The sequence below is a fragment of the Canis lupus genome, chromosome 4, assembly GCF_003254725.2.
Source record: "Canis lupus dingo isolate Sandy chromosome 4, ASM325472v2, whole genome shotgun sequence".
NCBI lineage: Eukaryota > Metazoa > Chordata > Mammalia > Carnivora > Canidae > Canis > Canis lupus.
In genome coordinates this window covers 27,344,199-27,357,216 of record NC_064246.1, presented here as the reverse complement: position 1 = coordinate 27,357,216, position 13,018 = coordinate 27,344,199, and the positions used below count along the sequence as shown (strand labels likewise).

General features: G+C 42.6%; 1 protein-coding gene across 22 annotated transcripts in view; it reads left to right on the top strand.

Annotated features, from left to right (window-relative positions):
- Positions 1-13,018, top strand: part of KCNMA1 (potassium calcium-activated channel subfamily M alpha 1) — a 717,863-nt gene that overhangs the window by 573,817 nt on the left and 131,028 nt on the right. For all 22 annotated transcript variants that reach the window (XM_049109051.1, XM_049109052.1, XM_049109053.1 and 19 more), the window contains 2 exons: positions 3,074-3,160; positions 9,445-9,521. In XM_049109051.1, the coding sequence (XP_048965008.1) occupies positions 3,074-3,160; positions 9,445-9,521 (164 nt within the window). The remainder of the gene's footprint in view (positions 1-3,073; positions 3,161-9,444; positions 9,522-13,018) is intronic.

Sequence of the window (13,018 nt, the reverse complement as noted above, 5' to 3'; positions counted from 1 at the left end):
AGAACAAGAAGGCACCCTGGAATCACATAGTCATTGATGTCCTTGGAAGTGCATAAGGTTTGAGGAACACAGAGACACTCCACTCTGCAGCCAGAAGGCAGTCCAAATTAGCCCGTCTCCAGATGTTGTAGAGGGATATAATATTTTAGATACTGTAGTCAGTAAAAAGGTCTTTCAAATGCCAATAGGGGGCCTTCTGGTGATTTATTAGCACCAAGAACAAAATGGAGAACTAGCCCCTGTGACAGATTATTTGCTTCTTATTTAGTTGTTTTAATAACCATGCTTACTATTAATAGTGACCATGCATTAAGGATCTACTATGTGGCAGTCACTCAGCACCTAGTATATACTTTAGCTCTCTTAGTGACACTATAAGCTGGAGATTATTCACTCCATTTCATAGATGAGGAGAGTGAGGCTTAGTGGCCCCCACATGCTCCAGGCCAGAGTCTGAACTCCTAGGCCTGACACATGCACCTGCTAGCTTAACTAGCATTGGCAGTGAAACAGATTTGAACACAAATCTGCCTTCTATCAGTGCCCCAGATCTTTCGTCTCCACCACGCTAACTTGACTAAAGTAGGCTTGAAGGCTGTAATAAATGATCTCAACCTGCAGTCTCTGGAATGATAATCCCAAATTCTCATTGTAAGCCAATTCTTGTTCACTGCTGATAAAGAACAGAGTAAATGAAAAGAAACTTTTCATTGATAGGAACCTTGCTATCACTGTCTTCCTACCATGACACAGTGGGCTTGATCACTGGAGTGCAATTAGAGAAGCACATAATGTAAAAAAGAGTTCTGTGCAAAGCTTGTTTTGCACATATATGTCACCAAGACATTGATGAGTGTCAAATTTCCCCTTTTGAAATGCACTGTCGAAATCATGATTGGATTTTTTTTTCACTCAGAAGCTTTTTTTACACTCTTATATAAATACATATCAAAATGTAGATTTTCCAACTTTAAGGAATTAGCTTCGTCAGATGCCATAAGTACCCAGAATTTTTCATGTATGTCCTTGTACATTATTGTGGACTGTACAGTTCTTCACCCTATAACTTCATCTCATTATGAACAGGATATTTTGATAAGGAGCCCTGTGTTCCACTCCGTGGGGCCAGCTAAAGAAAATATGATAATTCCATTGAAAATGAAATACACTTTTGGCTTTTTTTTGCACTAATAAATAATAAGAGTAACCATAACCAATATGCAGTGAGCCTTCTGTGCATTATCTTGCATTATCTCTGAAGAAAGACTATGATTATCATCATCATTGTAGGTGAGGATATTGAGTTGGAGGGAGATTTAGTAATTTGCCCAAAGCCAGACAGCTACTAAATGGTGATGCTGCATTTTCTGATTGCAGAGCTAGGGCAGACAAGTACTGCCTGATAGCAAAGGGGTAAGAAAATGTGCAAAATCCAGAATTCTCCCCTTCTAGACCATCACATTTAATTGGCTTTGAAAAAGGAGTCCATCTAAACTGTATGAGCTCTGACCCTTTTTCCCCTCGTGATCATGAGAAGTCAGAGGGCAGTTAAGCCAATGTAAAGAATTGGCAGAGGGGTAATTAGGAGGTATCTGTCCAGTGCTGCTGCCAGTTGCAAGCTGTTGCTCTTAGTGTGGCCTGCTTCTTCCGATTTGTGAAGAATCTCATTGTTGCCTGTGGTTCTAGGGAAGAACAGACCAATCATCATGGTCTGTGGCTATTATTTAAGTGTTAATAACAGTGACGACACAGGATTGGTTTCCTTCTGTCAGGTCCCGTTATGGGTAATAGTGGATGTTCTTGCAACCACAGACAATTATTTTGCCATAACAATCCACTCTGAGGCTTCCCGATAGAACAAAAGTTTACCTGAGTCCTTCCTGTATTGCCACAGACATGTCACTCTGTTGGCCACAGCCCTTCCCTGAAATGGTTTTGCCGGCAGTAAAAAACAAAACAAAACAAAACAAAACACAACTTGTTAATTAGCATCCTCCATTTTGATTGCCTTAGACACTTGAGGACTTCCTTTAGCCTAATTCCAAACATCTATTACTTTAAAGCCAGATTTTCAGATCAGAGAACACCTTTGTTATATCTATTGCTGCATTCAGGGTACCTAAATACCCTGTTCATTAAGCCCAAAGCCTGTCAATCTCTTTATAATACATGCCTGCATTCTGTTCTTGATCTGCAGATATTAAACTTATTTATTTCACCCATTTATTAGATTAAGATACATGTATCTCTTTTGTCAGTCCAAACACAACTTGGTCAGCTAATGCATTTTTAACACTTTGAAACAGAACAGTGTATATTTAGGTCCATACTTCCCTACAAGGGGAAGGTTTTTCTAGGGATAATTTACATTTGTTTTATGATTACAGTTTGCCCTGATCAGGATGTACCAGATACACACATTATTCAAACAGTCCCATGCATTTTGGGAAAGGTGGACTGGAATCATTTCTAACTGCTGGCATTTTTCTTTTTCACTGTTTGGGTAGATCCAATTCCTTCTACATAGGCTGCACGTGGAGTCCACTTACATGTACTTACCAATGTCATGCAGATGTTACGTTTGCTTCTGCATTGGTTATAGGTGTCGTGTACCATTCCCTGCAGTAATATATGTATATGTGTATGTTTCTGGATGTATATAGGGGTCCCATTAATGCTCTGTCATCTAGTGGAAAATTGTTATAGCATAGCTTTATTAGATGAGTAACATTCAATGTTGACCATCAACAGAAGTTTCCAAAGGGCTACATATCAGATCAGAAGCCCATGATGGCAACCCCATTATATACCCTCAGCCTTGAAACCTAGATGTGCTTTGATTTCTGCAACTGGGAGTATGCCAACCTGGGAACTGAGCAGTAGAGCTTTATGTTGGCATCATCCACTTAAATGTCTGGGACTGTGGACATCAAGCTCTAGACAACATCTTTGGGAAAAGCATTAGACTAGTGGGCCCCCTATAAAATTAACATTACAGTGTAGCCTTCAAGGTTTTATTCAGAACATGACCTCACAAATATGCCTTCTTTGTTTGTTTTTGTTCACTGAGCAGTATATTAATTAATCCTGGAAACCATCTTAAGATCCAAGAAGGTACTTTAGGATTTTTCATCGCAAGTGATGCCAAAGAAGTTAAAAGGTAAGTGTTTATATATATCTGCCTTCCTTTCTGGCCCAGCCATAGACATCTTGATCCACCATGATGGGCCTGCTTTCAATATGTATAGGTCCCTAACCCCAAAACTGCTTAACCATGTGTCCATAGGTATCAATGGTACTGAGTCTTAGGAAAAAGAGAGCATGCTTTCAAATGCTTCTGTGAACTCCTCTTCACATAATTGATTCCACATCTTTGAACTAGAGTAATAACATTTTAGAACTAGGAGGGCCTAGCTAACTGCTCCTTCATTTTCCAAGGGAGGAAATTGAGTCCCAGAGAGCTGAAGTGATTGTTCAGGGTCATCCTGATTCAGAACAACATAACACAAGACAACTGGTTCCTTGTCTAGTACTCTTGACCTAATATCCAGGCAAATTTACTCTAGTATTATCCGCTTTCTAATCTAAATGCCAAGTGGAATCTCAAAAGGTTTGGATTAATTTCAGATGAAATACTAAATTGGCTATATTTCTCTTTGTGGCCTTCTAGGTAAGTAGTTGAAATTGTCAGTTTCAATTCTTAAGCCTGTGTAGGTACAGCCCTGGATTTCATTGACCTCAATGTTTTATGACACTTTTATTAGTATCCTTAAACCTGTTTAAGCAGCCTAGGCATCATAGGGCTCTTTGGAGAACACCATGGAATATTGTTATATTTTATTCTGTCCTAGGAACTATGAAAAATTTATTAGCAGAAAATGTGGCTCAAACAGTCAGACAGGTCACTCACTTTAACAATAATGTTACTTAAAATATTTCAAATAAATTATTAATTGTGAAAGATCTCCAATTATTTATGTAAGCCTATTGCTTTCATTTAATGAGTTCTTATTCAAACCAGGCCTTTGCTAGGTGTTCTACATTCTTTCTTGCTAGTCCTCAAAATAACCTCATAAGGTAAGTCTTCTAAAACCCTTAAGGGCTTTAGTTTCCTCATCTGTAAAGTTGAGATAAATAATTTGTCCAAGGATATACAGCACATAAGCGAGTAGCAGAGCCCAGATTGGAAATGGTCTTTCCTTTTCCCAAACCCACACTTTCTACCAAATTTAATAACACTAGCAAATTCTTATGTAGAGTTTAATATGTGCCCGCATTGCTCTAAGTATCAGGTACCATGAACTCACGTCATCCTCTCAACAACCTTATGAGATAGGTAGCATTACTATTTTCGTTTTACACACGAGGAGACTGGGTGCAGACTGATTAACTAACTTGCCCAAAGCCCCACTGCTAAATGAGTAGTAAAGCCAGGATTTAAAATCAGGAAGTCCAGTTCCAGGGCTTACGTTCTTAATTATTTGCCAAGAAGTAAGCCTGATGTGCTGAGCACAGAACAATGATGTTTGACAACTGATACCTATTACATTTTTCCTCTTCACCCACTCCTGCAAACTAACCATACTAGTTATAAAAGCTTTTAGGGGAAAAACAGGAAACAAACCAAGAAAAAACCCGAAAAAGCAAAACTACAACAAAAAAGAAAAATTCTTTAAACTGAGCTATCTAATGGCTTAAATTTACTTCTACAAATTGGGAAAGAATTGCCATTATTCAGATGGGGACAAGATAACCTCCTTATCCAGCTCATGGATCCTGGCTGTTCTTCGGGAATACCTCAAGAACTGGGTTCACCTGAGCGGAAAGTGGGCATGAATGGGACTGAAGCCTACTCCAGGTCCCCTGGAATAAAAGGTTGTGCTCATATCCAGACTGTAAGACGCACAAGCAGCATCTCAGCACCACATACGGGGGGGCTGGGGAGCACAGCGGCACCATAGATCACGTGTACCTCCCAGATAGCAAATATAACATGAAGCTCCCATTTGTGTAATTCTATTTCCTATTACATCTCTCGCTAATGAATGTCACAAATACCAGGCAGTCCAAAAAACAAATTACCTCCTGTATTAGGGAGTGCAATATGTCTCATTTCTGTGCTTTATGGTATTCACAAATACATGCTGACACAATCAGCTACAACACCAGCCTGTAATTTTCCGTAGTGTGTGATGTGTTGGAGCAAATGCTGTCAGTTACAGGATTTCAAATAGATGAAGACTGCAGAAAACCACAGACAGGGCCTTGGGGACTTGAATGAAACTAAACAAGTTTTGTAAAAATGGAAAAGTTGATTATGATGATCCAGGATTGAGGTTGTACCTCTCCTACAAAAAAAGCAACCAAAGAAATGAATGGATTTTAGCTCACAGAAACTCAGATGCGGCATTTTAGGAAAAGAGGAGTGAAACCATCCATTCCAGTCTTTGAAAGGTCAATTTTTTAGATGAACATTTGGTCACTTGTCCACTATTCCTTGCCACTAAATATTTTCCTTCTTAAATGACCTTGGCCCATATAGTCTTTGATGTAGGAGCCACAAAATGGTGCCTCATTGGCTCAGTTTGGCTTGCAGACAGGATTCATTTGATTCACAATTGTAACAAATAGATGAGTCGCCAAGAGGAAGACATCATCATGTTTTATTTAAAAATCTTTATTTCTGGTTTCTCCTGAAAAACTTGCAGATCTAGCATTACTGGGTAGCATTCTCACACTCATTCATCCATCAGATGTCTGCAGGTCACTCACTTTCTAGAACGCTCTGTACCAGGTGCCAGGGAAGCAGTGGTGAACAACAAAGTCCTTGCTTTCAGGGCCTCAAGTTCTGGGGAGGAGAGAATAGCAGTTTTGTTTATTTACAATACATTAATCAAAGTCTTAATGCAACTGGGTCACTGATTTAGATTGTGTGTAAGTGAAGGCTGTTCTGAAGGAGCCACATTTGAACAGAGATGGAGGTGATGGGAAAGAGTCCATCATACAAAGATTGGAAGGGAAGAGGAGACAAGGTGAGGACAGTGTTGTCGTGTGCAGGGAGCCAAGGAAAGGAAAGTATGTCTGAGGGAGTAGTGTGGGGAGACAAGGTAAAGAGAAAGGCAGGGCTGGCTCCCAGAGGTTTTGATACAGGGGTTGGGTTGTTAGAAGATGGAGTCATTGATGGTTTTAAGCTGGGGGTGATGTAGTCTGGTTTATATTATTGAAAGGTCTTTCCTCTCCATTATAAAGAATGGGATATAGTGCAACAGGAGAGGGTGCTCAGAGGTGGAGAGACTGCATAGTGTAGGTGACAGAGAATAATATGGGCTAGGCTGGTGAGTGGAGGTGCAGAGAAAGGAGACTGATTCAGAATATATTTTACTAGAGAGTCTATAGAGCACACTGGTGAACTGCATATAGGAAGTGAGGGTAAAAAAGAGGAATCAAGAATAGAGCCTAGATATGGAGCTTGTGCAGTTGGGTGGATGTTGGTTCTCCATCTTACTGAGATGGAGAAGGAAAGCTGGAAGAGAAGCAAGTTTGAGGTGTAGGAAATTAAGAATTCAATTTTGCCATGTTAAAATAGGAGATTTGCACTAAACATACACATAGAGATATCATAAAGGCAGTTAGATATAAGATTCTGGAGTCTGGGGGAAAGATGACAGCTGGAGGTGTCATTTATGGGAGGGCCCTGGCCAGAAACAGATGACACACCTAAATGGGAAAAGAGAGAAGAGTTTTATGAAGAGACCACATAAAGTTGTGGGCAGAGAGTTAAAGAGAGCCAATAAGGGATGGTGAAGCATCCGAGAGCTAGCAACAGAGGGGAGCCATTCTCAGCCCTGAATCTACAGTCAAAGGGAAGGAGAGCTATCGGAACCTGTAGAGAGAGTTTGTATCATAGGAAAGGCTGCCTGGCAGGAGCTGAGCCCTCTTAGGGTAGAGATGTGGCCACCACCTTTTCATGACCCAGCAGGAAGAACCCTCTCTTTCCCATCCTCCAGTCTCCTGCTGGCTCCTCCCATTGGCTGAACACAACAGGAAACCAGAGGATAAGGAGACCCTAAAGACCAGCCTTCTGGGGTATGGATCTGGTCTTCTTGATGATGTGTGTGTCAAGGTCACCAGCTGAGGGCCACTTAGGGAAGGGCTGCGGTGGGCGGGAGAGGAAGAGGTCGCGGAGAGCAGAAGGAAGGATATGGAGTAGGCCTGAGGGGTGTGGAGTAGAAGGAAGGGATATGGAGTAGGCCTGAGGTGTGTGAAAAGTCCTCTGGAATCCATGGCCCTGGATTTGAAGTGAGATCAGTGTTTCCTTTCCTGAGCTCAGCTGCTCAGGTGCAAGTGTGCCGTAAGGTCAGGGCTTTGCCAGGTGAGCATGAGAAAGGCAGAGATGGGTGGGGAAGAGCATGGTGCTTGCAAAAAAGTGACACTTGGCAAAACTCAGCTGGAGCTTAGCTACTGAGCTCCCTCTGGTTGGGGATGTGTCTCCAGGACTGCAGACCAGAGACACCCTCTCCCCAGCTGCATCTCACTCATTAACTTTACCCTTATCTTCAGAATCAGCTTTAATTCATGAAGTAATCCACTTGATCTTCCCAATAGTCTACTCAGACTCATTACCGTTCCATCATCTCTTCATTAGAGATGTGTTTAAGACCTTGAGCTCTTAGACTGTGTGCAGTTGAATCCTGCCTCTGTGTGACCTTGAGCAGGTCATGTAACCTCCCTGTGCTTCAGTTTCCTTATCTGTAAAACAGAGATAATAATCACTACTCCTTCAAAGGATTGTTTGAGGATCAAATACATTAATACTAATAAAATGTTTAGAATAGCGCCTGGCCTATACTCTATGCTCTATAAGTGTTCCCTGCAGTTGTTGTCATTATTATCATGTATAACAGCATCAGGTGGGAGAGAAGATGGCCAAGGGAAGTGGAAACAAGATGACTTCCTCCATTCCTGTCCTCCCCCTTTCATAGCCACATTGCCAGGCAAGGCAAATAATCAGCTACCTTTTTTCTTTTGTTTTTTTCTTTTCTTTTCTTTTCTTTCTTTCTTTCTTTCTTTCTTTCTTTCTTTCTTTCTTTCTTTCTTTCTTTCGCAACATGGATAAACACTGGCATTTAAAGAAATTTATTATTTGAAGAAATAGTGACTAGAGCAGAAAGAGCTTGGATTTTAGAAGTCCTGGGGCCGGCCAAGCCCAGCACAGGATGACTTTGGACAGGTTGTGACAACCCCCTCAATTTACAGATGGGAAGAGTCCTGGGGACCTCTAAGATGTCTTCCAGATCCCAAAGTCTTAACATTGGTTCTAATCGGTGCCAATCACATGTGCAAGTCCTGTGAAAATATAAAAAGGAGCCTAGGAATAGAGTAGTCAGGAATTGTGTTTCTTTCTTTATAGTCTTGGTGAAGGGAAGACCATGTTTATCCCTGGCATTCAATTATGTTGGGAGTGGTAAAGCCAAGGATTTTGTTATTCCCTATTTCCAGAGCTTGTAAGGTTGTTCCAGGGAATTTTATCCCAGTAATCCCCTGTCCTAAAAGAATATAGGCCTCCAGTGCTGTTCTTCTAGGTCTTATGCATTCTGTGCTTGAATGATCTTGTTTTGTCTCATCCAGAATATCTTTGACACAGCCAATGTGCTTTGTGACCACAGCTTGACACTTTTGTCAGTTGAGGGGATCTTCTTGTTGACTTCTTCCACTGGGTACCCAACCCAAGAGTGCCCTCTGCCCACCTCATCGCAGTGCTCAGCTGAGCTGTGCTTCACCATGAGAAGAAAACATCCATTAATTACGTGTTCTTGGGGCTGGAGAGTACGGGAGTTGATCTTTCCAGTTTGGAAACAAATATGGGCTACGAAATGCCAGAAGAAATTTGACAGAGGACCCCTTTGACTCACCATTTTTGTCTTTCCCTGTCACCTTCCTCCTTAATCTCCCTCACTTTGGAAAGAAATGTGCTTTCAGACTGACAAGGCTAATGTTTTTATTTGACTGTGGAACCCTATCCTTGCAGCCCCTTTGATAGCTATCTGACCAGACAGCAAGGGTCTCGGAGATGCATTCAACTTCCCCACCAGGGGCCTGGGGCTGGTTGCCTACGTGTTCCGATGGGCGGCACTGAATACTGTGCCCAAAAACGAAAGACGAGCAAGCAGACCCAGGGTGTCACATCGGCAGCCATTCCCCCAGTTCCTTTTCAAAGGAAAGTTTATTAAAAGAAGCACTAACTCAAAATGCAGAATCTTGTGTTTGAAATAAAAGGTCTTGCAACAAACATTTCCGTCTATAAACGTCTAAACCTTTCAAAAGATTAAAGGAAATTAGTGCTGGCGTGTTTCATTAATTTGGCACCACGGTGGAGGAAATGTGGTACTCATTTCATTCGGGTGGATTATGAAACGTGTCAGTTTTTCCATTCTCTTTCTCCAGGGCATTTTTTTACTGCAAGGCCTGTCATGATGACATCACAGATCCCAAAAGAATAAAAAAATGCGGCTGCAAACGGCGTAAGTAGTGTTTCTTTCCCCCTTCCCCCCTCCCACCCTTTCCCCCAAATTTGTTTCCCTTCTCCTTTTCCTATTAAAGAAACACTAAACATCAAGAGGTTTCTTGAATATGTTTATGTTTCACCCAGCAGTTTAAAGAGACATGAAAAAATGCTCTGTCCTCGCTTTCTAGAGCAGGGGAGGAAAAATCACCACCATCAACACCTTTGAAAGAACCTAGTGCCTAATCCCTATCTCTGGACCCTGCAGGGATGCTGAGGTGGTGTGTCCACTTGAACACAGTCAGTATGGTGTCCAAAAAGGAGGACAGCTAAGACCATAGAGGAGGGAGAATTTTTGCATAGTCATTTCCAGTGGAGGCGGGACCGCCATATGTGAAGATGGCTGTACTAGGGCTGAAAGGGAAACTGAGTCTGAGGATGCTGTAACCCAAAAGGGAGCTGACTCTCTTTCTATTTGGGACTGCTGCCTTGATACCAAGGTCCAGAGTTTTCCCTTGTGGTACCCTCAGACTGGTCCAGGAAGAGGACTTGGCCACCACCAATCACCTTTATTTGCCGTTGCTCCAATAACCAACCTCAAACACCATTGCTCCTTGGGGTAGACTAGATCGGGCTCGGTAGCTTCTGGCATATGCCGTCTCAAATCTCTTCCAAAGCAGCTTGCCAACGGGACCTCTGGAGAAAGATATGGTAAGTCAGGGACTTTGTATCATGGGCTCCTGAGAAACCAGGACTTAAAGTGGGCTTGCCTTGAGAAGGCCACGCCTCTTGCAGTAATTATGTTGCATTGCCTAATAGAAATTGTTCATGACCTTAAAGAAAACAATAATAATGATGCCTTCCTTCCTGTGGTGATTTAGTGTTTTTCTGAGCTCTTTATTTATGATCATTTTTTTTCTTTGATCCTCATCCTAACCCTGGGTAATTGGCAGGGGATGTTATTAATTCCATTTTACAAAAAAGAGGAAACTAAGGCTCCAAGTTTAGTGGGAAGATGAGATTGCTAAGAGTCACACAGACCCAACGGACGGGGGTTCAGGCTCACCCAAAGGCCTTTCCATGTTGTGCACTCAGTGCTCTAATCATTTTTGCAAGAGAGGAGGGCAAGGCAATGACCTTGGGTCTGATGAGTAGAAACACAATTATGAAAGATCGCCCCACAAAATACTTTTTCTTAAGCAGAAATCAGATAGAAGAGCACATTCCTGGGATATGCCAACTGAAGCAAGGGCTTTTTTCCCTGCATTCCTGAAGGGGGGGACACAGTAATGTAAAACCAGTAAGATATAAATACCACTCTGCTGGAGCACGAAGACGCTCGATCTCTTAGGCAAATACCCATGGGAGCACTCTTGGTCCAGAGCAATTTCTGTAAAAATCCTCTGAAGCTGGTTCCCAAGTTTGGGGCAACTTAGGCCCATTGCTTTTGCTTTCTCCACTGACTCAACACACATGGCCCTGTTCCCCCCAGCTCTGACACCTTACTCCAAGTAAGGTGAGTATTTATCGATGACTTAGTCAAAGAGAGTCTAAATTCTTTTTTTTTTTTTTTTAAGATTATATTTATTTATTTGAGGGGGAGAAACAGCATGAGTAGGAGGGAAGGGCAGAGGCAGAGAGAGAAGCAGGCTCCTCACTAAGCCGGGAGCCCTGTGCGGGGCTCCATCCCAGGACCCCGGGATTATGACCCAAGTCAAAGGCAGATGCAGAATAGACTGAGCCACCCAGGCACTCCAGATACTCTAAGTTCTTGAGGTCTAAAAATTCTGATTCTGACAACCTAAGGGGAACATCTAAGGAACAACAAACCCACTTCACTTCCAATCCCTGGGACTCATTGATGCCAAAGGCCCTTCTTACCAGGGCATCCACCCTAGTCCTGCTTGGTTGGTTGTGAACACAGAAACACAGCTTGGCTAACCAGGCACCCCCCAGACCATTTCCATCAGAGGAACACAGTATCCCAAGGTGGAAGTAAACGAGAGTTACAAATATGAAAGGGTTAACTCCTTTATAAGGAAACTCTTGTAGCGGGAGGGGGTTAAGAAATGCAAGAGTGTTGAGGCCAATAATCCATGGCCAGATATCTGACAAAGAATCTGGTCCCATGGGGTACCACTGAAATTCACTTATTGACTAGGCATCTGCATATTTCTGCAGGTACTTTCTTGCTGCCTGGGATGGAAGGGTGAACAAGATAACCACTGTTCTTTTGAAGCCTTCACTTTAGTGAATGAAGACAAACAATGATCATAGAAGCCATTAAATTCAGATAGAGTCAAATGCTATGAAGAGAGAAGAGACTGCCTGAGGGTATGGGGAACTTGTAAGGATGCTGCTTTAGCCAGAAAGGTCTGGAAGGCCTGCCTTGGAAGGTGACATTGAAGCTGTGACCCTGTCCAGGTTGGTAGGAGAGCAAGGGCAGAGGTCAAGAGGCAGGAATAAGTTTGAAATGTTGAAAAGTTGAAATGTTGAAGGAAGGAAGGAAGGCCGGACGAGGTCAGAGAGGAAACCAGGGGCCATGGTAAGAAGCCCAGGTTTTAGTCCTGTAACTGATACAGCCGTTGGGAGATTTTGAGCAAGGGTACAGCATCATCAATTCCTGTATTAGATGACCTCCATGGTGCCTGGCCAGAGAACAAACTCTAGGAAGGTAAGGGTAGAAGGCAGAATGATGGAGAGAAAGTGTCTCTGACCCCTGTTCTGATACTGGAATGTTCCTCATAGGCATGTAGCAGAACTCAGCAGAAAGCTTTCAAGTCCCTAGAAATGAGCATTTGGCCTCTAAGATATTTTTCCACCCTGATTCCAGGCAAGCAAACAGCAGCTAACTTTAACTTCATCCTAGAGGGAGAGGCACATAATCGTTTGAAAGAATTTTATTCTTTTCGTTCCCCTTAAAGCTGGTTCAGCTATGGAAGTGTGTGATCTCTTACCACGCGGCATGGCACGGATTGCCGCAGAAGGAATGCCCCCAAAGCCCAGCCAACATGACAGGGGTCTTGCCCCTGTCTCTTTGTACCTCCTTCCCTCTTGAGCTCTTCATCTCATAGAGGCCCCCGGCTGTGAGGTTAATGTTTGATAACAATCAAAATTGTCCAAATATTGTTCTTCCTAATTAAAAGGCCATAGCAGCCTGTGTTACAGAGGGCAGGATGCAGATGTGTATGTGTAAGGGGTGATCAGAATAAAGTGAATTATTAAACATGAACTTCCCTGTGCATACCAGGCAAGTCAGGAAATTGGGGAAGATGGGCTTTGGTTGCAAAGAAACTTTCATTAGAAGGAGTTAGAACTGTAAATAATGCATTGGGGAGTTCCTGTGCCTTTGAATGCACATTGCCTAGTGCCCTAAGTTGGAGAGGGCAGCTCACTCACACGGTCATTAGTCCAAAATGTTAGGCCAGGTGTTAATAATTCACTCTAGAATGATACATCTCCACCAGGGCAGAGCTGATGACAGTCATTGGTCTTTATCTGCAGCTTCCTAACCCT